The 26,862-nt window shown below is 41.9% G+C and overlaps 1 protein-coding gene across 3 annotated transcripts; it reads right to left on the bottom strand.

The window, feature by feature from the left end:
- Positions 1–360: 360 nt before the first annotated feature.
- Positions 361–23,171, bottom strand: LOC114702989 (disks large homolog 5-like). Of its 3 annotated transcripts, none has more exons than XM_037196889.1 (5): positions 23,094–23,171; positions 12,469–12,628; positions 11,564–11,695; positions 10,743–10,926; positions 361–1,261 (listed from the first exon to the last, which is right to left on the bottom strand). In XM_037196889.1, the coding sequence occupies exons 2-5, from the start codon at positions 12,573–12,575 to the stop codon at positions 1,202–1,204; spliced, it is 483 nt and encodes a 160-aa protein (XP_037052784.1). In that variant the 5' UTR covers positions 12,576–12,628; positions 23,094–23,171; the 3' UTR covers positions 361–1,201. The 3 variants fall into 3 exon arrangements, with proteins under 3 accessions (XP_037052784.1, XP_037052783.1, XP_037052781.1); XM_037196888.1 differs by lacking the exon at positions 23,094–23,171 and adding an exon at positions 19,089–19,245; XM_037196886.1 differs by lacking the exon at positions 23,094–23,171 and adding an exon at positions 14,610–14,815.
- Positions 23,172–26,862: the final 3,691 nt, after the last annotated feature.

Genomic DNA, 26,862 nt, shown 5'->3' with positions numbered 1-26,862 from the left:
GTAAACTTTGTTCATGCATTTCAAGGCCACTTTCACTCTTTTGCTATCCCAGAATCACAATGGGCAATTGTGAAAGGGCATGGGGAAAGGACTAATGTAGTGCAGAAGGGAGATTCCTTTCTTTCCAGAAGCTCATCATCGTTACATTCTCTAAATCTGGCTGTTAACATAAAGGCTAGGTCATGAAGACTGGAGGTGATCATGCCGTCCACATTCAAGGTGTCAACTCCCTATGTAGCCCTGGTTAGATGGGAATTCACTTTGTAGCCAAGGCTCCTGGAACTTGCAGAGATTCATCTCTGCCTCTGAGTTCTGAAGTTACAGGAGTGCAACACCATGCCTGAATAAAGAAGAGTTGTAAAAGTGAAGAGTTGGAAATTGCTTTTTTATTCATAAAAAGTCTTCAGTGGGGACTTTTAAAAAGGCAGTCAGTAAATGCAGTGTATATATTTAGCCAACTATTAAAAAACTGACAAGAATAAAAGAATTAAGAAAAAATAACAAAATTTCTAACTAAACTAAACTAAAAACACCAAGCAAACAAAACCCCAGCAAAGAAAAGACCTCTGCAAAAACTTAAGCTACAAATCTTCTTCTACCCTAGACCCAACAAACCAATGGAGTACATTTGGCTTTCCAAAGCACAAAGATGACTCAGACCTCCTCTCTAAGTTCTTTCTCAGGACCAGTCATGCCAGTCCAGGCTGCGAAGCTGGAGAATCCTTAGTCATTTTCTTTATGGAAGACCCAATGACTGACTCACATAGGTGTGAGGGAGTGCTGTAGTCTCTGCAGTGCATCATCTTCAGCAACACTTTCGCGTGACATGGAGTTGGCTTCAGCATTGCTCTGGCGAGGGAATCCTATTCTTCTCCATGTGGTATGTATAGATAACAGCATGACAGCCATGCAGGCTTTCTTGTCAGGTTTCTCACCACATGTGGAGGACACAGACAGCTTACTAAAGACATGGAGAGTACACTGACAGAGTAACTCTGGCTCACCAACATACCCTCCCCATGCTGCTGTGCCCCGTTTGAGGACCACTTGTTAATAGATGGCTGGGTTCTGAGTAATCTTGGCAGGTCCTCTGTTGCTCAAGCTTCTTTCTGATGATTTATTTTCTCCTGGAATAATGCACCAAGGGACACATGGATCCCTTGCTGGTAGGTTGGGATTTTCCTCACTGGTTAGTTCACAGCTACAAGATGTCTTTTGTTGAGGAGGTGTTGATGCTAGAGTGGAGTTCTCTTAAGTGGTGCTGTCAGAGAAAGAATGGCAATTATTCCCATAAGCATCCTAACTCTGCTATGGCCTAGACAAAACCAGGGCCTATTCACTCACGGGACACCAATGTGAAGGAAGAAAGACCACCCCACGAATGCCATGGTTGCAGGGGATAGGAGTCAATGGTGGCTCTTTTGCCTGGCACACTTAGTGTCCCTGCTGAAGCAGGTTCATCTGCAGCAGGCTCTGACCCTGGGCTGTGGCCTGTTCTAGATCATGCTGGAGATTTTTAGACCTAGGAGAGGAAGGCAGCTGGAACACAGGCCTGGTGGGGACCTGCCATGCCAGCATTTGAGTCCCCACTGGCTCCATTCAGCTGGACAATCAGCATTACCTTTCAGCTGAGCTTATTCCTTTCTTCCTCAAGAGAAAAGGGCCAGAGAGCAGCTGGCCCTGGATTTTTTCTCAGCCTTTAAAAATTGCAGCCTGTGGTTTAGAGAGCTCCTTTTGGAGGAAGATGTTTTTTATCTTGGAGACACTGGGAAGCACTGGGTGAAGCTATTGGCTGCCTCACTTCATACACAAAGCAATGAGCCCAGGAAACTAGAAAATCCTCAACCAGGTGCCAATATAATCCTTTCCTCCCTGTAAGGTGATTGTGCCAGGGATTTGTTTGAGTAAGAGAAGGTTGACTAAGTCACAAATGGATGCATGTATTATTTCTTACTGAACAAGATTCCATGGAAAGCCCGGACTACATTGTACTTTTACACTCACAGATGATGGGTATCTGAATAGTTTTGACTTCAGGGCTGCTCTGAAGATGACTGCTCCAACCCTGGTGTCAGCTAGTTTCTCTGTGAACAACTTATTTCCCATTCCAGAATCACTGGGTTACTTGGGGACTGCAGTTCAACTTTCTGAAAAATTGTACATAGCTTCTCATGGGGCTACACCATTTTACAACACCAGCAATGTCTGAGACTCTTTATTTCTCCTAACCCTCCATAAGGCCCATTTTAACTCAGACTTAACAACTTTGGAATAAAATCAGTTATTGAATGCTGCAGACACAGCAGAGGGTGAGTGCTTTAGACTACAATGAGCATAAGTGGGATGCACTGAGACAGCCCTATTTTCAAACCTCAGCATGACTATGGAACTTCTGCTCAGCTGAGATAAAACCACAAGCACCCCTGCAATTCAGAATCTCTCAGGGAATAAAATTCAGGCCAAGCTTCAAGGCCAAGGTCAACTCAGCAATGGTGAGGCCAAGGTGGAAAGAAAATGGTAGTAGGCCATGAGACTGAGAATAAAGCAGGGTGAGGGACGGCACCTGACCATCCAGTGGGCAGTCACCATTCACTAAGAACAGAGAAGGGACACAAACCCTCATCCAGCCTTTCCTACCTCTCAGGCACCGTGATTTGCCTCACCAGTTCTTTCCTCACCATCATCTACTGTAGAGAGCAAAAAGCCTTGTGCACACAGGTAAGTACTGGAGAAGTCAGGAAACTTAAACACACAGCTTACATCTTCAATGGAATGAGGAGCACAGCTGCTCTTCCTGGAATGCTAGGAATGATGTCATTTTATAACCTGGTGACCCTTTGCTGTCTATTGAGACAGGCTCTGCCATATCTCACAGAATTAATGTTATTACTACTCCAAGACCTAGTCCCCTGAATATTGAGCAATGCTTTTAGACCATAAACCTACCCTTATGACTGAAGTCACTTGAGTTTTACAGCAGCCTAAGTGACTTCTATGTTATCTTACTAGTGGCTAATCCTGATGTATTATGTTTACCTCAGTCAAGCTCTCTACAGCCTAAATTGTGAGCACTATCTATGAGTCAACTGTACCCATTCTTGTGAAAGAAATCCAATGTACTTTGTAAGGAATCTCAATGTAAACATATCTTAAACTGTTGTGGACTTGGGACTGAGTTAATTGTTATCTGAATACTTTTTTCAAAAATTGAGCTGTGCTTAAATATGGCTAAAGTTAAATGATCTGGCCCAGACTCTTGAAGTCCTGGTCTAGCAGCGGTCACAATAAAATTGGGCTGAGCCAAGTTTCATTATTGACTTTTCATGGATCATTTTTCCCTTCCTATTGTAAAGCCTGCAAGGGAATCACCACAATGTACCCCATTCCTTTGGTTTCCATCAAAGGATTTCTTTTCTGGCTTTTAAAATAATTTGTTTTTTAATATTTTTAAATATTTGTGACTCTGAGAACACTTGAAAGACTTTTAGTTACAGAAGTTTTTATGTGTTTTGTTCTAGGGAGCTGTGTGGACATGCAGAAAGGTGGGCAGCTCCATGTGATGTTTGATTACATGGTTTCCAACAAAGCTGACACAGGATTTTCTCATTAAAGTTAGTCTCTATCAGTGTTAAAGATGTTCCATGAACAGGTGAACGTACACATAGAGGCTCACACACATTCTAAAGTGTACAAATATATACACAAACTCAACATGAATATAAACAACACACACACACACACCACCAACAACAACAACATAACAGGAATTAATCATGTGATATCTCTGTATCAATGGTCTCATTTCCCAAATAAAAAGACACAGACTAACAGAATGGATTTAAAAAAAAAAAACAGGAATCATTTTTTGCTGCATACAAGAGACAAACTTCAACATCAAGTATAGACATTATGTCAGAGGAAAGAATTGGAAAAAGATATTTCAAGCATATGGACCTAAAAGGCAAGCTGGTGTAGCCATTTTAATATTTAACAAAAAGGACTTCAATTCAAAATTAATCAAAAGAGATGGGGAAGGATACACCACCAAGATGACATTTCAATTCTTAATCGCTTGCACTAAGCATAAAGGCATCCACTTTTGTAAAAGAAACGCAACCATAGCTTAAAGCACACACTGACCCTCACACACTGATATTAGGGAACTTAAATACTCCAATCTCACCAATGTTCTTGTAACCAGTGTGCAGGTCATATAGACAAAATTAACAGAAATGTTCGAGTAACTGAAGTTATAAACCAAATAACCCTAACAGGTATCTACAGAACATTCTACCCAAACACAAAAGAGTATACCTTCTGAACAGCACCTCATGGAACTTATTCCAAAACTGACCACATATTCAAACATAAAGCAAGTCTCATCAGACACAAGAAAATTGAAATAACTCCCTGTATCCCAGCAGACCACCATGATTAAAGCTGGATATCAACAACAACAGAAAGAACAGAAAGCTTATAAACTCGTGGAAAATGAAGAACTCTGTACTGAATGAAAAGCGGGCCAAAACAGAAATGAATAAGAAATTAAACACTTTCTAGAATTCAATGTAAATGAATAAATAACATACCCAAACTTATAGGACACAATAAAAGTGGTGCTAAGAGGAAAGTTCATAGCACTAAGTGCCTACATTAAAAAATTAGAGAGATCTCTTACTAGCAACTTAGTAGCACACCTTAAACCTATAGAACAAAAAGAAGTAAGTACATCCAAGAAGAGTAGACTGCAAGAAATAATCAAACTCATAGCTGAAATCAGTAAAATAGACACAAAGAGAACAATACAAGAAAATCAATAAAACAAAGAATTGGTTCTTTGAGAAAATCAACAAGATAGATAAATCCTTACCCAAACTAAATAAAGATGGACAGAGAATATCCAAATTGATAAAATTAGAAACAAAAATGGGGACAAAACAAGAGACACTGAGGAAACCCAGAGAATCACAAGGATATACTTTAAATCCTGTACTTCATCAAATTGGAAAATCTAAAAGAAATGGATAATTTTCTAAATAAGTACCACTTACAAAAGCTAAAGCAAGATCAGATAAACAATTTAAATAGACCTATAGCACCTAGTGAAATAGAAGCAGTAGTTAAAACTCTCCCATCCAGACAAAGAAGAGTTAATGCCAATACTCCTCAACTTAGTTCACAAAATAGACATAGAAGGAACATTACACAATTCTTTTTATGAGGCCAGTTACCTTGAACGCCAAACCACAGAAAGACTCAACATAGAGAATTATAGACCATTTTCCCTCACGAACATAGATGCATAAGTACTCAATAAATATACTTGCAAACCAAATCCAAGAACATATCAAAGAGATCATCTATCATGACCAAGTAGGCTTCAACCCAGAGATGTAAGAACAGTACAACATATGAAAATTAGTCAATGTAATCTACCACATAAATAAACTGAAAGAAAAAATATATGATCATTTTACTTAATGCCAACAAAAAGGCCTTTGACAAAATCCAATAGACTTTCGTGATAAAAGTCCTGGAGATATGTTACACAAATCTTAAAAGGTATTATAATAAATAAAAAAAACCTGGAGCCAGATATTTGGGTAAAAGCTGAATGATCAGAGGAACAGAACAAGCCACAGCCAACTTCACCTTGCCAACTCCTCAGCTGATCCTGTTTCCTCAGATTGAAAGCCTCTGAGTCCTCACTCAAAAGAGTCTTAGCTGAACTGCTTAAAGCTTCTAGTTACTGGTCCTCATGCCTTATATACCTTTCTTCTTCCTGCCTTCACTTCCTGGGATGAAAGGAATGTGTTCTTCCCAAGCAAAGACATGAGATCTCAATCCTTGGGTTAAAAGGTGTGTGCCACCACTGCCTAGCTTTGTTTCCAGTGTGGCCTTGAACTCACAGAGATCCAGAAAAAACTCTACCTCCTAAGTGATAGAATTAAAAGTGTGTGTGCCACCACTGTCTGGCCTCTATGTCTAATCTAGTGGCTGTCTTGTTCTCTGATTTCCAGGAAAGTTTTATTAGGGTATACAATTTATCAACCACAGAGATATTATAGACACAAGGGATATACCCGAACATGACAAAGGTAATTTACAGCAAGCCTATAACCTACTTCAAATTAAATGGAGAGAAATTCAAAGCAATTCTACTAAAATCAGGAACAAGGCAAGGCTGTCCACTTTATCCATGTCTATTCAATATAGGACTTGAAGATATAGCTAGAGCACTAACTGAAGGAGATCATGAGGATACAAATTGGAAAGAATGAATACAAAGTATCATTATTTGCAAATGATATGATAGTATATATAAGTGCCCTAAAAATTCTACCAGGGAACTCCTACAGTTGAAAAACACTTTCAGCAAAGTGGCTGGATACAAGATTATCTTTAAAAAGTCATTAGCACAAATATATACAAATAATAAACATACTGAGAAAAACTCAGTGGAACAACGCTCTTCACAACAGCCAAAAAATAATATAACATGTCTTGTGGTCACTCTAACAAAGAAAGTGAAAGACTCGCATGATTAAAAACTCCAAGTCTTTGATGAAAGAAAATGAAGATATCAAAAAGTGGAAAGCTCTCTGATGCTCATGGATCAGAAGGATCAACATAGTAAAAATGGCCATTCTACCAAAAGAAAATTCAGATTCAACACAATCCCCATCAAAATTCTAACAATTCTTTAAACACCTTGCAAAGACAATTATGAACTTCATATAGAAAAACAAAATAACTAGGATACCTAAAACAATCCTCAACAGTAACAGAACTGCTGGAGGTATCACCATCCCTGATTTCAAGCTGCCTTACAGAGCTATAGTAATAAAAACCACATGGTATTGGCATAAAACAGATACATTGATCAATGGAATCTAATCAAAGTCCCAGACATAAATCCACATACCTACAGACACCTGATTTTTGATAAAGAATCCAGAAAGAAAGAATGGAAAAAAGGAAGCATCTTCAAAAAATGGTGCTGGTCAAACTGGATGTCTGCATGTTGAAGACTGCAAATACATTGATATTGTCTGTATTGTACAAAACCCAAGTCCAAGTAGATGAAAGACCTCAGCATTAAACCAGATACACTGAACCTGGTAGAAGAGAATATAGGGAATATCCCTGAACACTGGCACAGGAGCTAAGATCAATTAATAATAACCCCATGAAACTGAGAAACTTCTTATGGCAAAGGACACCATCAATAGGACAAAATGGCAGCCTATAGAATGGGAAAAGATTTTCATCAACTCCACATCTGACAGAGGGAAAATATCCAAAATATATAAAGAATTCAATAGACTAGATATCAGCAAACAACACCATCCAATTAAAAAATGGGGTACAGACCTAAACAGAGAATTCTCAAAAGAAGAATCTCAAATAACTGAGAAACACCACAACATTCTACAACCTTAGCTATCAGGGAAATGTGAATTAAAACTACTTTGAGATTCCATTTTACACCTGTGAGAATGGCTAGGATTAATGACAGGAGTGATGGCTCATGCTGGTGTGGATTTGTCCCAAAGGGAATACTCCTCCATTTCTGGTGGGAGTACAAACTTGTACAACCTCTGTGGAATCAATATGGTGGTTCCTCAGAAAATTGAGAATTGATCTACCTCAAGACCCAGGTATACCATTCTTGGACATGTAACCAAAGGATGCTCTATCCTACCACAAGGACACTTGCTCAAATATGTTCATTGTGGCTTTTTTCATAATAACCTCAAACTGGAAACAACCTAGATGCCCCTCAATGGATGAATGAATAAAGAACATGTAGTACATTTACACAAGGGAGTATTACCCAGGTGTTTAAAAAATGACATCCAACTGGCATTACAAGCAAATGTGTGGAACTAGAAAAAAAACATCCTGTGGGAGATAACCTAGACCCAGAAAGACAAGTATAATTTGTATTCACTTGTAAGTATATTATTAGTTGTTAGGTAAAGGACAATCAAGCTACATTCCATAGATACAAAGTAGTTAGATGAAGAGAGGTCTCTAGAGGAAACACATGGGTCTCGCTGGGAAGGAAAAATAGAATATATTTTTCAGGGGGACTTAGGGTTAGTAGGGGCAGGATTAGAAGGGATCATGTATTAGGGGGAAGGGATAGAGGGAGAGAGTATGGGGAGAGACAGCTGGAGTTGGGGGGCCTTTAGAGCGTGTTGTGGAAAGCTAGTGCAGAGAAAACTTCCTGAAACCTACAGGGGTGATGCTAGTGAGTATTCCTAGTAATGGAGTGTACAGAGTCTGAACTGACCGTCTTCTGTAGCCAGGCAAGGCTTCCAGTGGTGAGACTGGATTGCAGTCAGTTGAACTGTTGGGAAGGGAATTTAGATCCCTAAACAACCCAGATTGATGCTAGGACAAAGTGTTCCTCTCTGAAAACTGACAGTGGGGTACCATTGTTGTGGGCAACATCTACACAGTTCATTGAACATAGAGAGATCAAGCTGTTGCCTTCAGGGAGCTCTCACCCCTATCTCCTATTCTGTTTGGCCTGGAAAGGTACTCTGCAGGCTACAGAAAGAGAAACATGGACACTAACCAAGCACAAAAACCTCACCATATAGTCTGTCCTCCCGGCAAGATGTGCTGGGGCTATGTTGGCACACAACTTGAGAGAGTGGCCATACAATGTCTGGTTTAACTTGAGGCCCATGGAAGGAAAAGCAGTCCATGCCCTACACTGCCAGGATAGCCAGGAACTGGAGACCAAATAGCCCACAGACCTAGGGTAGAACCAAATGTAACTACAAAAAAAATCAATAAAATAATTGCTAATATTCTTGACAATATTCTGCTATACTCATAGATTGATATCTTACCAGTTGTCATCAAAGAAGTTTCTTCTAGCAGCAGATGGGTGCAGAGACCCACAGCCAGTCATTGTGTGGAAGTGGGAGTCTAAATTGAAACTCTCTATCAGGTCACATGGCCCAGTGAATCACCTAAGCAGAGCTCACATGAACTCACACAGACTGATGCAGCAAACATGGAGCATGCATGTGTCTGCACCAGCTTCTCTGTGTACATGTTGGAGTTTTGATGGGACTCCTAATAGTAGGAGTGGGTTTGTTTCTGACTCTTTTGCCTCCTCTCTGGACATCTTTCCTCCTATTGGATTGGTTTGTCTAGTCTCTATATGATGGCTTTTGTCTTGTCTTATTTTTGTTTGGTCTTATCTTGTTTTGTCATGTGTGGCTGTTGTCTCTTGGAGGCCTGTTCTTTTCTGAAAAGAAGCCAAGGGGGAGCACATCTGAGGAAGAGGGGAGGTTTGTGGGCACTGGGAGGGGTGGAGGGAGGGGAAACTATGGTTGGGAACTACTGTATGAGAGAATGATCTATTTTCAGTAAAAAAAAGAATATTCACTCAATAACAATAAAAATAAATTGTTTAATAGTTATTAACACTCTAAAATAGTTATTAATTATGTAGTATCTACCCAAGGGAAAGCTTAAAATTTCCTTCCACTAAAATATTAACAAGGAGCCGAAATTCCTATGATTTGATGGCATATAATCATTTTCATATATAGCAGTGAGTTGTAGGCTGTGAATAATGGGCAGGAGGTAAGATTGCCATTCCTGTGGAGACTGAATTTCATGGACAAATCAACAGGAGGGCTTGGATGCTGCCTCCTGCAGGAAAATCCTCTTCTATTAGAGGTCTCAGACACAAGAAGAGCTGGAGGGTTGGTTGCTCAGAGCAAAAAGCAGCTGGAATGTACGAGATGGATAAAAGGTAATAACTTCCTCAGTTCCTTCAGGACAGACATCTTATCTGTTGTTCCAAGTATAGCCTACTTCCTGGCATTTATGTGACTCCCAAGAAATATTCTTGAAAAGCAACCTTTATGTTATTCTTTTTAAAGCTACCTGTCTACTAATGATGACACATCTAAATTATATTTTCACTGATGTTTTTGAGATGACTAATAATTTAGCACCTATGTCTTAAAAATACATATTTGTAATCCATTGACCTTTGACATTTGGTTTAACTATTAATTTTAATTGAAGTATTTAGACTAGGTTTGAGTTTGTGATGCACACCCGTCATCCTAGCTACTCAAAGGCTGAGACAGAAGAACTGAATATTAAAGGCTAGTCTGGACTCTACTGTGAGTTCAAAGTTAATCTGTGCAACTTGGTGTGACCATTAATCAAGATTTTAAAAGACGGGGGATATAGCTCATTGTTAGAATATGTAACAAGCATTTGCAAAGCCCGGGGTTCAATGTTATTTTAATAATTAAATAAAATCATGGGAGGCCTGCTACTTTTTGAAGGGAAATTAAGGAGGAGTGGACCTGGGGTAGGAGGGATCTGGGGGTGAAGGAGTGGGAGGAGGGATGGAGGGGGAGCTGATGTTGAGATGTAACATATGAGGGAAGACAAAAAGGGTGACAATGAGAACCACTCCTTTGGCATTTTCACAGGGCACTGCTCCTTCAGAGCTGTTTCCAACCTGTGATCTCACAAGAGGCTAACTCTCCAGAAAGACTTAGGAACGATCACAGAAACCAACAATTGGATGAGATGTTGGTGATCTGATGGATAAGTGGGTAGATGGTCCCATGAATGTGTGTGTGTGTGTGTGTGTGTGTGTGTGTGTGTGTGTGTGTGTGTGTGTTTGCGTGTGAATGCACATCTGTATGATTAAAGATGGTGGGCAGCCTGCACACAATACCTCAGCCTACCTGCTTTTCCTTAGCCCAGAGGTCATAGATCTTCTCATGGGCCTCCCCACAGAGCCTCCTCATCTCCTCACAGGACTCTTGTAGTGAAATCTGCTCCCCCCTCAGCTTTCGGTTCTCCTCTCTCAAGATGCTCACTTTTTCCTTCAGATGAGTCCACTCACTGAGGAGCTGGCTGTGAAGGATGCTGAACCACCACAAAGAACAAGGTGAGCCCCATCCGGCCTCCATATGCCACTCCCACATCATCCATGCAAGGTCCCATGCCCAGACTAGAGTCCACTGTAGCCATGCCAGCATAAGCTAGTAGCTGGCAAAGCCAGAGAAGAGCCAAATTCCAGAGAGACTCAAACTGTTTCTGAAAACCCTGAAACTGAAAGGGATCCATGTACTTCTGAGAGCAGGGTTTGCCTCCCCCAACATGTGCTTAACTGTTCATGGTATTGGGAAAACAAAGCAGGTAGAGGGTAAACATTCTTGATGGAGGACAAAAGATCCAATGGGAATAGATTCCATCTGTGGGTCCCATGGGAACCAGCTCTGTAAGCCCTGTCAGAGCCCCAGAGACACACAAATGCCTGATACCCCATCATGGTGCTAATAGTTTTTATATCTAGAGGCCTCTGAGGCTGGCAGGACAATGATGGGAGTGGCTCACAGACACTTCACTCTTAGCAAAACTGGTCCAAGAGGCCCAAGTCAAGAGCACAAGGCAGACTGCTTGCTATGGGGCACACAGGCGAGAACAAAAGGCTCAAAGACAACAACATGGTAAAAAGCAGTCACTCCCAAGTAATGGGGTTGAAGTGAAGTCAGTTACTCACCTGCAGGAGACAGTTTCCTCTGTCAACTCCTTGCACTTGTTCAAGGCCTCACTTATCTCATTAGGGAATTTCTCCAGGTCCACCATCACTTTTTTATGTTCCATATTCAGCACCTCCAGCTCGAAATTGAGCCTGTGGTAGGGCATGGCCCAGGAACAAAGAACCCCATGAACACAGGACCCAATGACCATATGAATTCAGGTGGTGCCCTCAACTACCCCAGCACAGTTGATGTCATATTATAGAACCTATAAAGTAAGACAATGTGGTGCTTATTAAATTCGCTGTCCTGGCCTCAGACCAGCAGTCAGGTGGTGCTAAGAGAGTGAGCCAGGGCTGCATGAGTGCCATCACTGGGCCTGGAGGAATTGATTAGCTCTCCAAGAAGTCCTCAGGGGTCTGTGTCACAAGTCTGGACCCACCAGAAATGTATGATAATGTTGTTTGTGTCTTCAGAATGGGGATTTTTGATCCCAGGTTCCTATTGCTATATGGATGCCCAGATCACATAATCAGTATTTTCAGGGAGTAGACCCAACTTAAGGATAAATTTATAAGTCTCCAGTGGATTCCAATGGGCTGCCAACATGAGCACACAGGCCAAGAACACTGTTGCTCACAGTGAGTTCCCTGACCTTAGTACTGACATCACCTGGAAACTGTGACACAGGAAGAACCACATGCCCTGCCAGAGACCTCCAACTGCCAGGACTGGGTGGAAGCAGGGCAGCCTGTATCCCCATCTCACTCCCAACTAGGCTTTTGTTCTGCCTCTCAGATGCACCCAGAAAAATTAGCCTGGGCATGAGGATACCCTGGAGGTGCAGCCTCCAATAACCTGAGGATTGCTGGAGTTGACTCAGTAGGATCAAGATAGTCACCATAGAACTGGACATAATGACTACCTGTTGTTCAAATCATTGTTGGTGAAATTGGCCAGGATTATAGAGAGTTCATTCCTTTCATTGGTCATCATCTGTAGCTGACGGGTCAGTTTAGCCACCTTGTTCATCTGCTGTTCTTGCTCAGTGAGGGAGGTTGGAGTTGATGCCTTTCCAGTAGTCCCTGTATAAAGATAAACATAAGTGAATTTGTATGGTTGTATGGCACAGTGCCAGGAGAGATCATGTTGAGTCCCAAGAAGAGGCCTGAGAAAGAGGGAATGCATGGAACCCAGTGAAGACCCAAAGAGCAGGACAGCTGTCCTCAAGTTGGGGTTCATAAGCCATGTCTCTGTTCCCAGTCACTTTGGCTAGATATGTGCACCAGCCCCTACTGCAGCTCCACTGTCCCTGGAAGGCATATGTTACCCAGCCATGCAGCTCTGGAAATATCAGCTCATATCTGATGTGAGACAGGAAAGTCCTGAAGTCCCTAGTGCTTAGCACCACCAATCCCTTTTCACCTGTGTCCAGGACTAAAAGTAACTGAATGTCTAAGACCTTGGTGCATGGATAGGGAGTTTCCCTCCTTGGTACTCATATCAGATACCCATGGAACCTAAAGGAATCCACTGACAATGAACTGTAGGAACACCCTACCCTGACACTTCCCTAGTCTGTGACTCCTGCTGGCCTTCTTTACCACTCAAAATGAAATTAAGGAACTCCCAGAACAGCAGCTGCAGCCTTGACAACTCCTGGCTCTCTGCCCACTAACCATCAGGAATCCTTGACTCTGAGTCTACCCTTTCAGGAATCCAGAGAAGCAGCATAGACCTATCTCTTTTTAAGACCCCAGCTACTGAACCCTATTTTTGGAAGGTCCACCTCAAGCCTCACTTCCTCCTTAGAAAGCCAGATCTCTCTGCCAATCAGTGTGTTTAATCTTGCCAACATGACTTCTCGTGAGCCCTATAAGCACTTAAGGTATGCCCCAAGGACAGATGGTATTACCACAACCATGGTGAATTCACAGATCTTGTCAAGTGCTCTCCAGGAGACAATAGAATGTTCAGAGGAGGAACTGTTAGAGTCACTGCCAACTGTCATCACTTATTTGATAACTATCTCTTCCTCAATTCACTAAAAGCCAAGCTTCCCTTTCCAGTAGCCTTCCCTGAGACACAGGGGAAGGCCTTCAGCACCTTCAGCATCAAGAGATCTCTGATTCATTAGAAACTTTTCACTAGGTCAACCTGTGGAGGTGAAGACTCACTTTCCAAACACTCTCCAGGAATGGGCTCGTCCCTTCCTTAAGATCTCTAATCAATAAGATGAGAAGTAAAGGATACTAAGAAATCAGCTCAGGATGATGGGGGAGGAAGATCAGTTCCAGGAAGTAAATGAAGATATCAGGAAAGATGAACAGGGATGTTACACTGTGGGTGAGTGGGGGGAGATTATGAGTGTCCTGTCAGACCAAAAATAAGTCACAGAGGTAATGATGAAAATTTCTCCAAAACTTCAGCAGAGTACAGTCCATCCATCATGATGTTAGCAAAGGTGTGATCACCTAGTGACAGGACAGACTGGAGATACCTAAGGACTGGGCATCCTCAGGTGAGCCCTCAGACACCAAGAACAAACATCTGCAGGAAGAGTGATGGCCCATTCCTGCACCCAAGTTAGAGAAAAGATGACTGGCTAGTGAGCGGGCAGGAACTCAGGAACCTTAGGGGTCACTGAAATGCAACAATGCTTGGTGGCTCCTGCCCTGCAAGTGGCTATGAGGTAAAATGAGAACCTCCAATTCTGGCCAAGGGACTTTACTCTGCCTGTTATTAGCATCACACAACCAAACAATGTCCACTGAGGTTGAAGTTCAGTGCTGTAACTGAAGCCTCATTCTCCCTCCTATGCTTCCGTCCCACTCGGAGTGAAAGCAGAGGGCCCTGAGCAGAGCAGCTGCAGTCTTGACCATTCCTGACTCTCTGCCAAACTAACCACCAGAAATCCTCAACTCCAGGTCTGCTTTTTAGAAACTCAGAGAAGCATAATAGGTCCATTACTTCCAAACAGCTCCAAGATCCTGAGTCCCATTGTGAAAAACCCAGCTGAAGTCTTTCCTCCTTCAGGAAGTTCCCCATCCCTTGTTCAGGACTCACTGCGCTTTCCCCAGAACCATTTATTTCTTGATGTGTGGCTCTGAGAATGAAGGCCAGCTTCCTTCCTCCTCTCTCTAGTCTCGTTATGTTCTGCCTTCCGTCTCCCAAGGAGCCTGCTCAGTCTTGCCAGCATGGCTGCAAGTGAAACCTTTAGGCAATGAACAGATGCCCCAATGGCAGTTGGTGTTGCCACAATACTGGTGACATCACATGGAATGTCAGGGCTCTCCAGGATACAGGAGAATGTCCAGGGAGGAGTTGACTGATGTCCACAGTACAGCCTTTATCTCCCTGATAACTACTTCACTCCAAAATGATCTGAAACCAAGGTGCCATATCAGAAACCTCCCTGGGGGGTCACACAGAAACTTCTTTGGCACACCCTCCTTCCAAAGTCAGAGATCTAGCTCTTTGCTTCATTAGAAACTATCTATGGGGAGTTGAAGGCTCACTTTCAAAGCACTGTACAGGAATGGCTCTTCCCCTGCTTCAGAGCCATACTCAGAATGATGAGAAATAAATGATGCTAAGATATTGGGTCAGGATGATGGTGAGTAGGAGTGATTAGTCCTCTGAAGTAAACATCATGGGGGAAGATCCTCAGACTCTTAGAGATTCGTGAGTTCAAAACAAAGAGAAGTCACATAGGTAGTGATAAAAATTTCCCCTAGAGAGTAAACAGAGCTCACTCAAGCTATGAGGCTGTGAGTGAAGATGTGATTAGCTGGCACAGCCATATCTGAATGGAATGGCAGAAGTTATAAAGCCAGCTGCGTGACAAAGATCCAGCAAAACTGAGCCACATCATGGCTGCCATGCCACCTTTGGTTTTCATCTCCACCTGTTACATACTTGGGGCACTTTTCATATTTGTACAATTTGAGGATATTGGGTTGATGGAAAATTCCTTATGAATCATTTATGCCTTCTCCCAGGAATGCTGCTTCTAAGCTTACCCAGGAAAGTCCTGAACATACTATTCCTGCCCCACTTTTAGGGAGATATGCTTATCTACTTGAAGGTCTTCCTTACACCTTGGAGGTTGTGACATAAAGAAGCCAGAGGTCTCTTCATGAGGCTATGAGACACTCTTGAAACATCTGTCCCTATACTGGAACAAGATATTCAAAACAAAGTAAATTCAAAAAGGTCAACAAGATCTGATGGGCTAGAGGAGTTGGCCACAGTTCAGATTACAAGGCTCTTCCCACTGTACACTCAGACAATTATGTGACATACAACTCTGCCCTACACAGAGACATACTGATGAGCAAAGTATGGAGTGGAAAGATGATAAAAGTATGAGGACCTCCCTCTCTTAGAAGTTAGCTCATGTAGAGCCACTATAATGTCATATGACCAAGGAACAAAAGAATGCCAGGATTAGACATATAGACAAATTCTATAAAGATATAAATATGAACATTGATTGTATTATGCCAGAATTTGAATAATAACTTCAGCAGCTTTAGTCTGAGGATTTTTCCTGGGCACTCTGACCACTGAGAGTTAATAATACATTGCTTGAGTCATGGCAAAATGCCCAGAATGGTTGAAGATTTTGTTTTGGTCTAGTGTCCTTGAAGCAACCAAAGCACAGGCTGTCAAATGCCTCTAGATTCTCCAAAAAATTGGGCTATGGGGTTAATGAGTAAGAATTATAACTGTTTACTAATGATGTCAAAACGAGGGAAAATGATTGGAAATAATAACTCTGTTCTGTCATGGTTTATTAACGATGACTAAAAGATGAGCGAAAGGAAGTGAAACATGAGTCCAAAACCAAAAATGACACGTTCTATGTTTCAGAACATCATGAATGTATCTGTGATAACTAAATTCTGTATAAATAAACACTGGCTGCTAGTCAGTCAGGCTGCAAGGTTCTCCCGACAACCATGGCCTGGCTCACTTCCTCCCCTCCCCATGCCTTACATCCTCTGCAGGACCCATCCACCTCCAGGGATGGCTCCCCGCAATTATCTCTTTACAGGTCTGGCTATAGACACATGAGCCCAGTTAAGCCCTCAGATCTTTAGAACAAACAGTCCTAGGAAGTGTATGATGGTCCAAATCTTGAATCAATAGACAAAGGAAAGGTCAGTGGCAAGTCAGTGCTCAGTCTAGGCTATGTAGAGGCACCTTGAGTGGGAAACACACATGCACATGCACACACACACACACACACACACACACACACACACACACACACACACACCAGGCATACAATAATCATGGGATAGAACATGATGTACATCACTATTATGGTGTTCCAACCAGCAAACAAAAGTTAAATTCCTTGGTCTGGAGCCACCTGTTACACTCTACATGCTTGGGAATGGTTGGTACTGCTATCTTTGGGTCCAATACAGATAGGAGATCATGAGAAGGACTGGCAAGGGGAGAGGCTCAGGGTTGTTGAATCAAAGAGCTTTGTTATAGCCTAACCTCACCCTTCTACTTTTGACAGTCCCTGTAAAGAGGAGCCACCCCACTGTCAGCCTGGAATGCACGTTCTCCAGATCTCTGGACTTTCTCCACCAAAGCATGGAACCAAGGGCTGATGAAGTCTGTCAGGTGATCTCTGTTATTTCTGATGCTGAAGCCCAATCCTGTAAATGTGATTATCAACTTTATTTCTAAATAGGTCTTGTAGAGACCAAGTCGAGGACCTATTGAAATTTAAGAGCAAAGCATGTGCCAAAACTGGTATGAAAATTTTTATGAACACGCAGAGCAGTGCTGGAGTAAAGAAGCAGAGGAGAGAAGTGAGATAGAGAGAAAATGTGAGAGATATGACTTTGCAAATCAATCTGAGATGTGAAAAGATCTAGAAAGCAAGGTATAATGGATTGCCTGCAAATTCCAGCAACTAAGAAGGAGGCCTGGAGCCAGTTGTATCCTTAGGAATTCAGACAGCTTGGCCTTTTCAATACTTAATTGTGAGACATCACACTTCCATGAACACATTTCTCCAGCCCAGAAGATATACCTATCCACCCCAGCCAAATATACACAAAAACATTCTGTATGTGCCTACCTCTTATCTCACTGATGTTTCATACCAAAAGAGGATTCATTGTCTTCCAAATGCCCTGAGATTCATCTGACAGGGGCCAGCACCTGACCTTCACAATGCTTTCCCCCAGCCTACCCTTGGCTCATGGAAGGTGTTCAGAAAATGAACTAATAGATAAGACTTTGCCTAGCAGATTCTCAAAATGTAATCTTGAGATTATCAGTCTCCTGATAACAACTCTAACCCATCACTCTACAGAAAAGAGGGTCTCATTGGTCAGCTAGCTTTTCCTTCCCTCTACATCCTTCAGGTAACCAGGGGACAGTCTCCTGAAGCTCATTTAGAGTCCACAGGATGCAGCTTAGTTTCACAACCCTCAAGTCTGACCTCAGAAGCCAAGAGAAAATTCACAAACACTCATGTGGATGGAGATGCCCAGGTTATCTGCCTGATCACTCTAGAACCTTGCTGATGCTGATGCTGGAAGTGAGATGCAGGGACAGCACATAGTCACCATACTAAGCAAGCCATCTTCTCTAATATCATCCCAGGACACTCAAAGCTTGCAGGAAAGATCCAGTTCTGTTTTTGTCCACTGCCTCTTAAAGCCCTTAATATTGTGAGGAATGTAAATGTATTATTTCTGCTTAGACATTTGCCTAGAAAAGAAAACTGATGTACCCAAAACATAATTACTTCTGATCTCTCTGAATCCAAGAGAGTTTTTTCCTAAGTGTGTACTCTTTAGAAAAATGCAACTTGTGTCTTCTATTGCTTAACATTTCCCTTCTTTGCATAGTACACACCATTGGGAGTTTGGCTAAATCATCAGAGAATGGGCTAATGCAGCCATCATCCCTTTGCTTTAACATTAGTGAGTGATGTGCCCTAACAACTACAGCCCTTTATGTTACCTTCACATTTATTTTCTAAAAAGATTTCAGAGAACTTACTTACAGCTATCCTAACAGATGGGTCCTTAAGGGATCTATGACTATTTACCATTAAGTCTGTGCAAATTCTTCATTCTTGATGCTTACAGCCCTTGCCTTGGGCTGAACTTAGGACACACTTCCAGGAATAGAATTGTCTCAAAGAACTTAAAATAAAAATATGAATATAAAACTAAATTAACCCAATATTTAAAATAAAAATGTTAGCCTTGTATTAATGATGGTACACAGACATCAGCACCTTTCCACATAGGTAGGAACCAGAAATACCTGGAAAGTGCATGTGCACCAAGTGTACATGTTATTTTATCAAGTAGTTACTGAGTGCACTGCTCCCATTAGAAATGGTAACCTCTGCTGAATGTACAGAGCAACAAATACTGACCTTAGAATATTCTGCAAGTTTTAATTCAAAGTACAAATTACTGGGACCTACTACTCAGATATATTAATAAAAATTTCACTGTATGATTGCTCTGCAGAGTACCCAGGTTGCAGTTCACTCACCAAAAGGTAGTTCACAGCCCTCTCTAACTCCAGTTCCAGAAGACATTTTGCCCTCTTCCAACCTCTTTGGGCAGTGCAATGATGTGCTGCAGAGACATACATTCAGGCAAAACACCCATACACATAAAATGAAAATGAAGTGAGATTTTTAGTGTCCTGGATATTAGATCCTTACTGAAACATTCACAAACTATTCTCATGTGTAGGTTCATGTGTTATTCAGTTTCTTTTTGTTATGCTTATTGTTGATGATGTTTGAGACAGGGTCTCTGTATGTAGTCCTGAAATTCATCATGTAGCCTGTGCTGGCCTACAGACATCCAAATGCCTCTGCATCCATTGTGTTGGGATTACAAGTGTACATCACTATGCCTCACCTTTTTTTGGGTAACTTCTTTTTATTGTTTTCATTTTGTCTTTTGAGACAGGATCTCACTCTACAGCCAAGACTATCCTAAATTTCACTCTGTAGACTAGGCTGACTTTGAACTCACAGACACTACCTGTCTATGCTTTCTGTGTGGTAGTATTGTGTTCCCCAAAATATTGTGCACCCTAATAAACTTATCTGGGGTCAGAGACAGAACAGCCACAGTATTAAACATAGAAGTTAAGCAGTGGTAGCACATGCCTTTAATCCTATCATCCCAGAAGCAGAAATCCATGTGTTCAAGGATACAGCTAAGCATGGTGACTCGCGCCTTTAATCCCAGAAAGTGAGTCTTTGATCTCAGGAGTGATGGTAGAAAGCAGAAAGGTATATAAGGCATGAGGACCAGAAACTAGAAGCATTTGGCTGGTTAAGTGTTTGGCTAGTTAAGCTTTTAGGTTTTGAGCAGCACAGTTCAGCTGAGAGCCATTCAGATATGAGGACTTAGAGGCTTCCAGTCTGAGGAAACATGATCAGCTGAGAAGTTGGCCAGGTGAGGTTAGCTGTGGCTTGTTCTGTCTCACTGATCTTCCAGTGTTTGCCCCGGCCGGCCAGCAGGGTCTCAACAGGGGCGACCCACCTATGGGAGAGAATGAAAAGGACGGGAGACACAAAGAAAGATAGCAAGACAGGGTTCTGATCAAGCTGCAAATTTTGTTTTCCTCAGCAAGGCTTATATAGCATGGGAAGGGGAGGGGGCAGGAAGGAGGGAAGGGGTGCAGGACATGCAGTTGAGGGGGGACTGCAGGTGAAGGGGGATGTGCAGGTCATGAGGCTGCAGGATGTTGTGCTAGGTGATAAGGTCAGGGCCCATTGTTCTGTTGCTATGCTACCTGACCGCGGGATGTTCCTTCTTTGGGGGCATCTGGTTTAGGGCCTGTGGCTTATTCTCTGGCCCAGCTAGTACTTTTCCATGGTTCATGTTTGGTCCCTGACAAGTGTTCACCCCAATATCTGGTTCAGGTTTGATTTTATTAATAAGACTCTTTAAGATTCCTGCTACATCTCTGAGTCCTGGAATTTAAGGCATGACCCATCATGTATGGCATGATGTTTGATGTGTTTTTAATAGATGGAGGAGATAGAATATATTCATAGGAAAGAATTTCTGTACTATGAACTTAACGTAGTTAATCCTTCTATTTTCATATGAACTGTTATATGGATTCCAGTTCCGAATTAGGAGTGACAGGGAAGTAATCCCTCATTTCCACAAGTATCCCAGAGATTCCTGTACATTAACCTAAGTTCAGACTTGGTTTTCTATTTTGCCAGGTGAAATAGAAGTATATTTTATATTCTTCTGCTTTGATTGTGTTCAGCACTATCAGGCAGTCTGTTCAGTATACTCAAGAAGTAGTGATGTACAGGAGGAGGTCATGTTTCTCACAGAGACACTTTTGTATGGACTCTGTGAGCATGGCTGCTGCTAGGAACCTCAACTTCCTCTAATACTGAAATGGCAGAGCCTTAAACACTTAGGAAGTGAATTCAAAAACAAATGAGGAGCAAAAGCTTGGGCTGGAACTCTACACTGTCAGTATGCTGGTGAAATGAAAAGCCCCACATCCTTCCTTGTTCATTGACAGAGACAGGAACTCAACAAAAATGTAAACTTGCCTTTGTGAGACATCAAGTAATTAATGAAAATCACAGTGTCCCAGAGGATGCACCCAAACCTCCTCACCTCTCTAGGCATAGAAACTGCTCTATGATTAAAAGAAATATCCTGGCTGAACAAACTCTGAACTCTCCAGTCCCTCCTGTGTGGACTAAAGAAGTGGGAACTTGTTGAGTGTGGGTGGTGATTGAACCCCGAGCTTCCTACATGGTAGGAATCATTCTGCCAACTGAGCCATGTCCACAGCTATTGTCTTTTCCCCCTTTGCCTTTTCTTTTCTTTTTTCTTTTTTTGATTTTTTGAGACAGAGTTTCTCTGTGTCACATCTATGGCTGTTCTGGAACTTGCTTTGTAGACCAAGCTAACCTCAAACTTATAAAAATTCACCTGCCTCTGCCTCCCACATGCTGGGATTAATGGCATGCACCAACACTGCCTGGCTGCCTTTTCTTTTTTCAACAGTTAATCTCAATGTATATCCCACAGAGGCATGCAATCTTGTTGGAGACCGACTCTGGACAGCTGTGTCTTGAACCTTGTGTTACCTGCCATGATTTATCAAGCCTCATGTAAATAGGAGGCTTTTAGTCTAACCTAGGAATGTAGGATTAAATAAACCTCTTTAAATCAGCTAGCTGCAGGGGCCTGGGACCAAAGCGACCTCCTGCTGACCCTCCTTAGGAATTTTCTTTGTCCTCTCCTCACTCCTGCTCCCCCTCCCTACCTGAAGCCCTGTTTATAAGCTCTAACACCAGTCAATAAAGCGAGACCTTGACGCAACTCAGACTGACTCTGTCTTTCTTCACGCGCTTGGTCTCCTTTCCCTCTCGCCCCCCATTGATTCACAGGTGGTCCCTCCTCGAGACCCTCGAATAACCTGGCCTGCTGGACGGGTCACAATCTATCTTGTTTTGGTCTCTTAAGTGCAGAATGGAGGGAACCACACTCAACCTGAGGGATTTTTCTCCTGGGGGCTGCACTGTTCAAGTTACCTCTGCCAGCAGTTCATCACAGCATCCTCACAGGTATATTGCCTATCTGTTGAGGCACCTCTGAGGCAATTTTCAACAGCTAGGCATGTGGCTTCTCTGAGTGTACCCCTAACCCAATTCCAACACTGTAACTAGCCCTGCAGGATCTTCCCGGGTGTGTTTCCATGCTCCTGTATTTGAGGCAGATGATCCTCCCTCCTTCCCATTCAAACGATGTCATTTCCCAGTAGTATTTTATTTCTCAATATGATGAAAAGGGGGGTTTTAATGAAGGAATGAGACTTCCTGTGCAGTGTTTAGAAAACAAGCACTCAGTTCCCCACATATGAAATACTTCCAAGAGGCCTACTTTGTTCCTGGTGTACTGAATGTCCCAAGCAGATACCAGAAATAAAATGACTGAGGATAGCACTCTGGGTATTACTCCCAATGGCAGTAACAGGGTTGAGAGAGGGTCTCAGCTGCAGAAATCCTTCAATAACAGCAGAGGCAGAAGAAGGTGGCAGCCATCAGAAATTGAAAGAAATGAACAAAAAACAGAGGTAAGACTAAAGAAAAAGAAGTCTATGAGCAGCCAGAGAAGGGGACCAAAACGCTCTGGGTATCATAAGAGTTCAAATGCATGATCATGTCTCCTAGAAAAAGAGTCTCACAGTCCAGGATGAAATCAGTAATGCTGGGAATGGGCACATGTGTGTGATGAATCCCATAAAGTTCCTGATCCATTGGGCTTCAGGAGAAATATAACACTAGAAGAAACCACTTGTCATTGTCCTTGCCTAGTCACTGTCCCTACTGATGCTCCCCATCAGGTAAAACAGCAGAAGTTGCCAAAGAACAGCATTTGAAGAGTTTCTCCTTGTCTACCTATGGTTTTGGTCTGTTACAGAAAATGGGTCCTTGGCCATCTGAACCTTCATAGAAGCGAGATTTACTCCACTTTTTAGAATCCTGTACATTACCTTCCAATAAAGAGACTCATCATTGCAGTACTCATCAGGTGGATGACCTCAGATAGGAAACTTCAAATTTAGACCTGTGAGGATATAGGAAAGACAAATTGCATAATGAAGAGGGAATGCTACTTCTTTACTAAGTAGTTAAATCACTGTGATGAAAACATATCTTTTAGCCGATGCCATTGACTAACACATGCTTAGCATGTCTTGGCATTGACCAATGAACGTGTGTATATAATCATCTCTTGTGCTGAGAAAATGGAGTAATGAGGGACACGTAAGGGTTCCATCAACTCAAGATACTTCTTCCTTTGCTTCCATAGCTCTGGGTTTGCATGTGTGCCTACCAAGATTGATAGGATTGGTGTAAGCATTGGGAAACTGTCCTACCCAATAAGACAACACCACTTTTATTTCTCCAGAAACAGAAGACAAACAAAGTAGGAGGAAGGGATATGAAAATTTGCCACTTTTCTCACATTAGTTTCCTCCTCCCTCTCTATTTACAACAATTTTGAGCCTGGAGTGATTTTCCATTTAAGTTAAATTGTCAACATCTTTATGACATGAATACAAACACCAAATAGCCTCACACCACAGTGCTATCTTCTTCACACAGGCACAGCGCACAAAGCCAGTGGTTCTACCAAATGAACAGATGGACTTGAGAACATTAAATGATAGGTCCTTTAAAACAAAGTAGAAATTCACACTTTTATGAGGGAAGGATTGAGAGTTTCATAGTCACAAAGTTAAGGGGCAGATTCTCTTTTGGCTATGGTTAAAAACTATTATCTCCTAGCAAGGGTGATTTTCCCATGATTTTAAACAGTATTTGTTTATTCAGTCATTTTAAAAAATAAACATTCATACGATGAATATATGGAAATCTACTGATGGGTACTTTAAAAACAATATATTTATTTAGAGAGAAGGAGAAGATGATAGATTGATAGATAGATGATAGATAGATAGACAGACAGATGACAAACAATACATGCCATACTATTCTGTCATTCTGCTCATGTGAAGACAAAGAAACAAATTGGGAGGAGGAAACTCTCTCTTTTCACCTAAGTAGCCATCTCAGTGTCCCTTCCCTGGTACTTTTCATGATCATCTTGAGGATTTGCCTTAGAGGGGTTTTGATGGTTCTGAAATTTAGAGAACAATGTATATCAAAGTACACTGTGAATGATTTGTGCAGATATTTGTTTCAAATGATGGATGCTCTTAATTAAAGCTAACCCTGGGGGAAAGATTCTTGATGGAAGGACTGTTATCTGTCTAGCTGGAAGAAACTGCTTGCCCAGAATAATAGACAGGAAAAGGCAAAAGTGAAGTTACTCTGCCATGCAGGTGAGTGAGTTCATAATGGAAACAACTACTGAATACTAAACATCACCAAGCAAGATTCCAGGGTGAGGTAATGAAACGGCAATTTCCTTCTTGGCATTGTGCCTCTGAGAATCAATCTTGTGTTTCTCGTGCATTTTTCTGTTGTAAAACTATGGGTTACTAGTGCTGTGTATGGCCCTGTGGACAGTCCAGGTTCTAGCATTTAATCAGTTATAGTAGTGTTCACACATATCTAAATATAACATTACAAGTGTCAAAATAAAATTTCCCAGGTACTTCAGAAGTTAACCTTCTAAATCCTAAAGTCTCAAAGACTTAATGAAAAACATTCCAATTAGATGAATTAACGTATACATTTCAATCTCTCGATCCTTTTTAAATAAGAATTACTGAAAAGATGATGCAAAATGATGTGCACAGAACAGGATATACTAATGTTAATGTTTAAATTCATAATTGCTCTAAATGTTGCATTTCAGGACATATATGAATGCAACTACTCATTTAGAAATTATACCCAGACCTTTGGCTTTATTTCATATTTGATGGTGTTCAGAATATGCTATCTCAAAACCTGGTGACTAGTCATAGGAAAAATTTGAGCAGAAGAATGAATGTGAGGAAGGACTGTGCTTTTACCCTGAAGCTGCTCATAAAGCCTAGAAAGGGCTTCCTGACATTTCCTGAAACAGATCAGAAGCACCACATGTCCCTCTATGGAGGAAGGAAAGGTGAAGCGTCACATCTGAAGACTGATGAAGGCACACACAGGGGAAATGAGCCAAAAGCCCTCACTATTTGTCATTCACCTGCTTGGCTCATAATGGTTTTATTTTGTCACACACTCTATAACATTCCACTTTCCATCAACTCCAGTACAAAATCTCAGGTCTCAGAACTTGTTGAGGGCTTTCCTTCCTTGGGAAGGATCTGGTGTTGTGAAAGTTTATACTAGGTAAGTCTCCGTGCTTTTCTCCTGTCTGCTTTGTTATGGAGTCCCCAACAAGTTACTAAATGTGGGTAGAAGGAAAAAGTATTTTTCCTCCTGCATTTACTATTTTTCTTCCAAAACTCTTATTTGTCAAAGGAGAGCAATGATAATGCTCTCCTTTTTAAAATAAAAGTCCTCTCCTCTTCAAAAATATCTATTAGAGCCAACAAACTAACAGTTTTATTCTGCCTTCTAAGGATAGCTTGGCAGAGTGGTAATTTGAATGGAACAGGCCCTCATCAGCTCATATGGAGTGGCATCATTAGGACGGTTGCTTTGTTGGAGGTTGGATGTCACTGTGGGGAGGGCTTTGAAGCCTCTTATGCTAAAGTCACTCCTGATGTTTCAGAGCACTTTTGCTTCCTGTGGGATCCAGATGTAGCTCCTTCTCTACTCCCAGCTCTTTCTCCAGCACCATGTCTGCCTGCATGCCTCCATGTCATGCCATGATGACAATGAACTAAACCTCTGAAATTGTCAGCCACGGCTAATTAAAGGTTTTCCTTTATAAAAGTTGCTGTGGTTATGGTGTCTCTTCACAATAATAGAAACCCTAACTAAGACAGAAGGTATCCAAAATAATTAGAGCCCACAGGGAATAAGGAAACAGCAATGGATTCTTCTTTTTTATTTATGTATTTATTTTTTTAAATTTTATTTTATAATTTAATTTTACATATCAGCCACAGATTCCCTTGTCCTCTCCCCTCCCGTCCCCCTGCCTTCCCCCCAGCCTACCCCCCATTCCCATCTCCTCCAGGGCAAAGACTCCCCTGGGGACTGAGTTCAACCTGGTAGACTCAGTCCAGGAAGGTCCAGTCCCCTCCTCCCAGGCAGAGCCAAGTGTCCCTGCATAAGCCCCAGGTTTCTAACAGCCAACTCATGCAATGAGGACAGGTCCCAATCCCACTGCCTGGATGCCTCCCAAACAGTTCAAGCTAATCAACTGTCTCATTTATCGAGAGGGCCTGATCCAGTTGGGGGCTCCTCAGCTATTGGTTCATAGTTCATGTGTTTCCATTCGTTTGGCTATTTGTCCCTGTGCTTTTTCCAATCTTGGTCTCAACAATTCTCGCTCATACAAACCCTCCTCTTTCATGAATTCTTCTTAAAATTAATTAACTGATTCAACACCATCCTGGTCTACAGAGTGAGTTCCAGGATAGGCTCCAAAGTTATACAAATAAATCTTGTCTTAAAAAACAAACAAACATGCCAGGCGGTGGTGGCGCACGCCTTTAATCCCAGCACTCGGGAGGCAGAGGCAGGCGGATCTCTGTGAGTTCGAGGCCAGCCTGGGCTACCAAGTGAGTTCCAGGAAAAGGCGCAAAGCTACACAGAGAAACCCTGTCTCGAAAAACCAAAAAAACAAAAACAAAACAAAACAAACACACACACACACACACACACACACACACACAC

This window comes from Peromyscus leucopus, chromosome 18 (genome assembly GCF_004664715.2).
Source record: "Peromyscus leucopus breed LL Stock chromosome 18, UCI_PerLeu_2.1, whole genome shotgun sequence".
Classification (NCBI taxonomy): Eukaryota; Metazoa; Chordata; class Mammalia; order Rodentia; family Cricetidae; genus Peromyscus; species Peromyscus leucopus.
Note: the sequence above shows the minus strand (reverse complement) of the source record. Positions and strands in the feature narration are given on the sequence as shown.

Bases quoted from the DNA above. Each gene is read 5' to 3' on its own strand.
- LOC114702989 (XM_037196886.1), bottom strand. From the start codon at position 14,742: ATGCTGGCAAGACTGAGCAGGCTCCTTGGGAGACGGAAGGCAGAACAT. The intron at 12,629-14,609 runs GTGAGTCCTGAA...ATCTTTATACAG, and splicing joins ATGGTTCTGGGGAAAGCGCA to GGACTACTGGAAAGGCATCA. The intron at 11,696-12,468 runs GTAGTCATTATG...GCCCTACCACAG, and splicing joins AACAATGATTTGAACAACAG to GCTCAATTTCGAGCTGGAGG.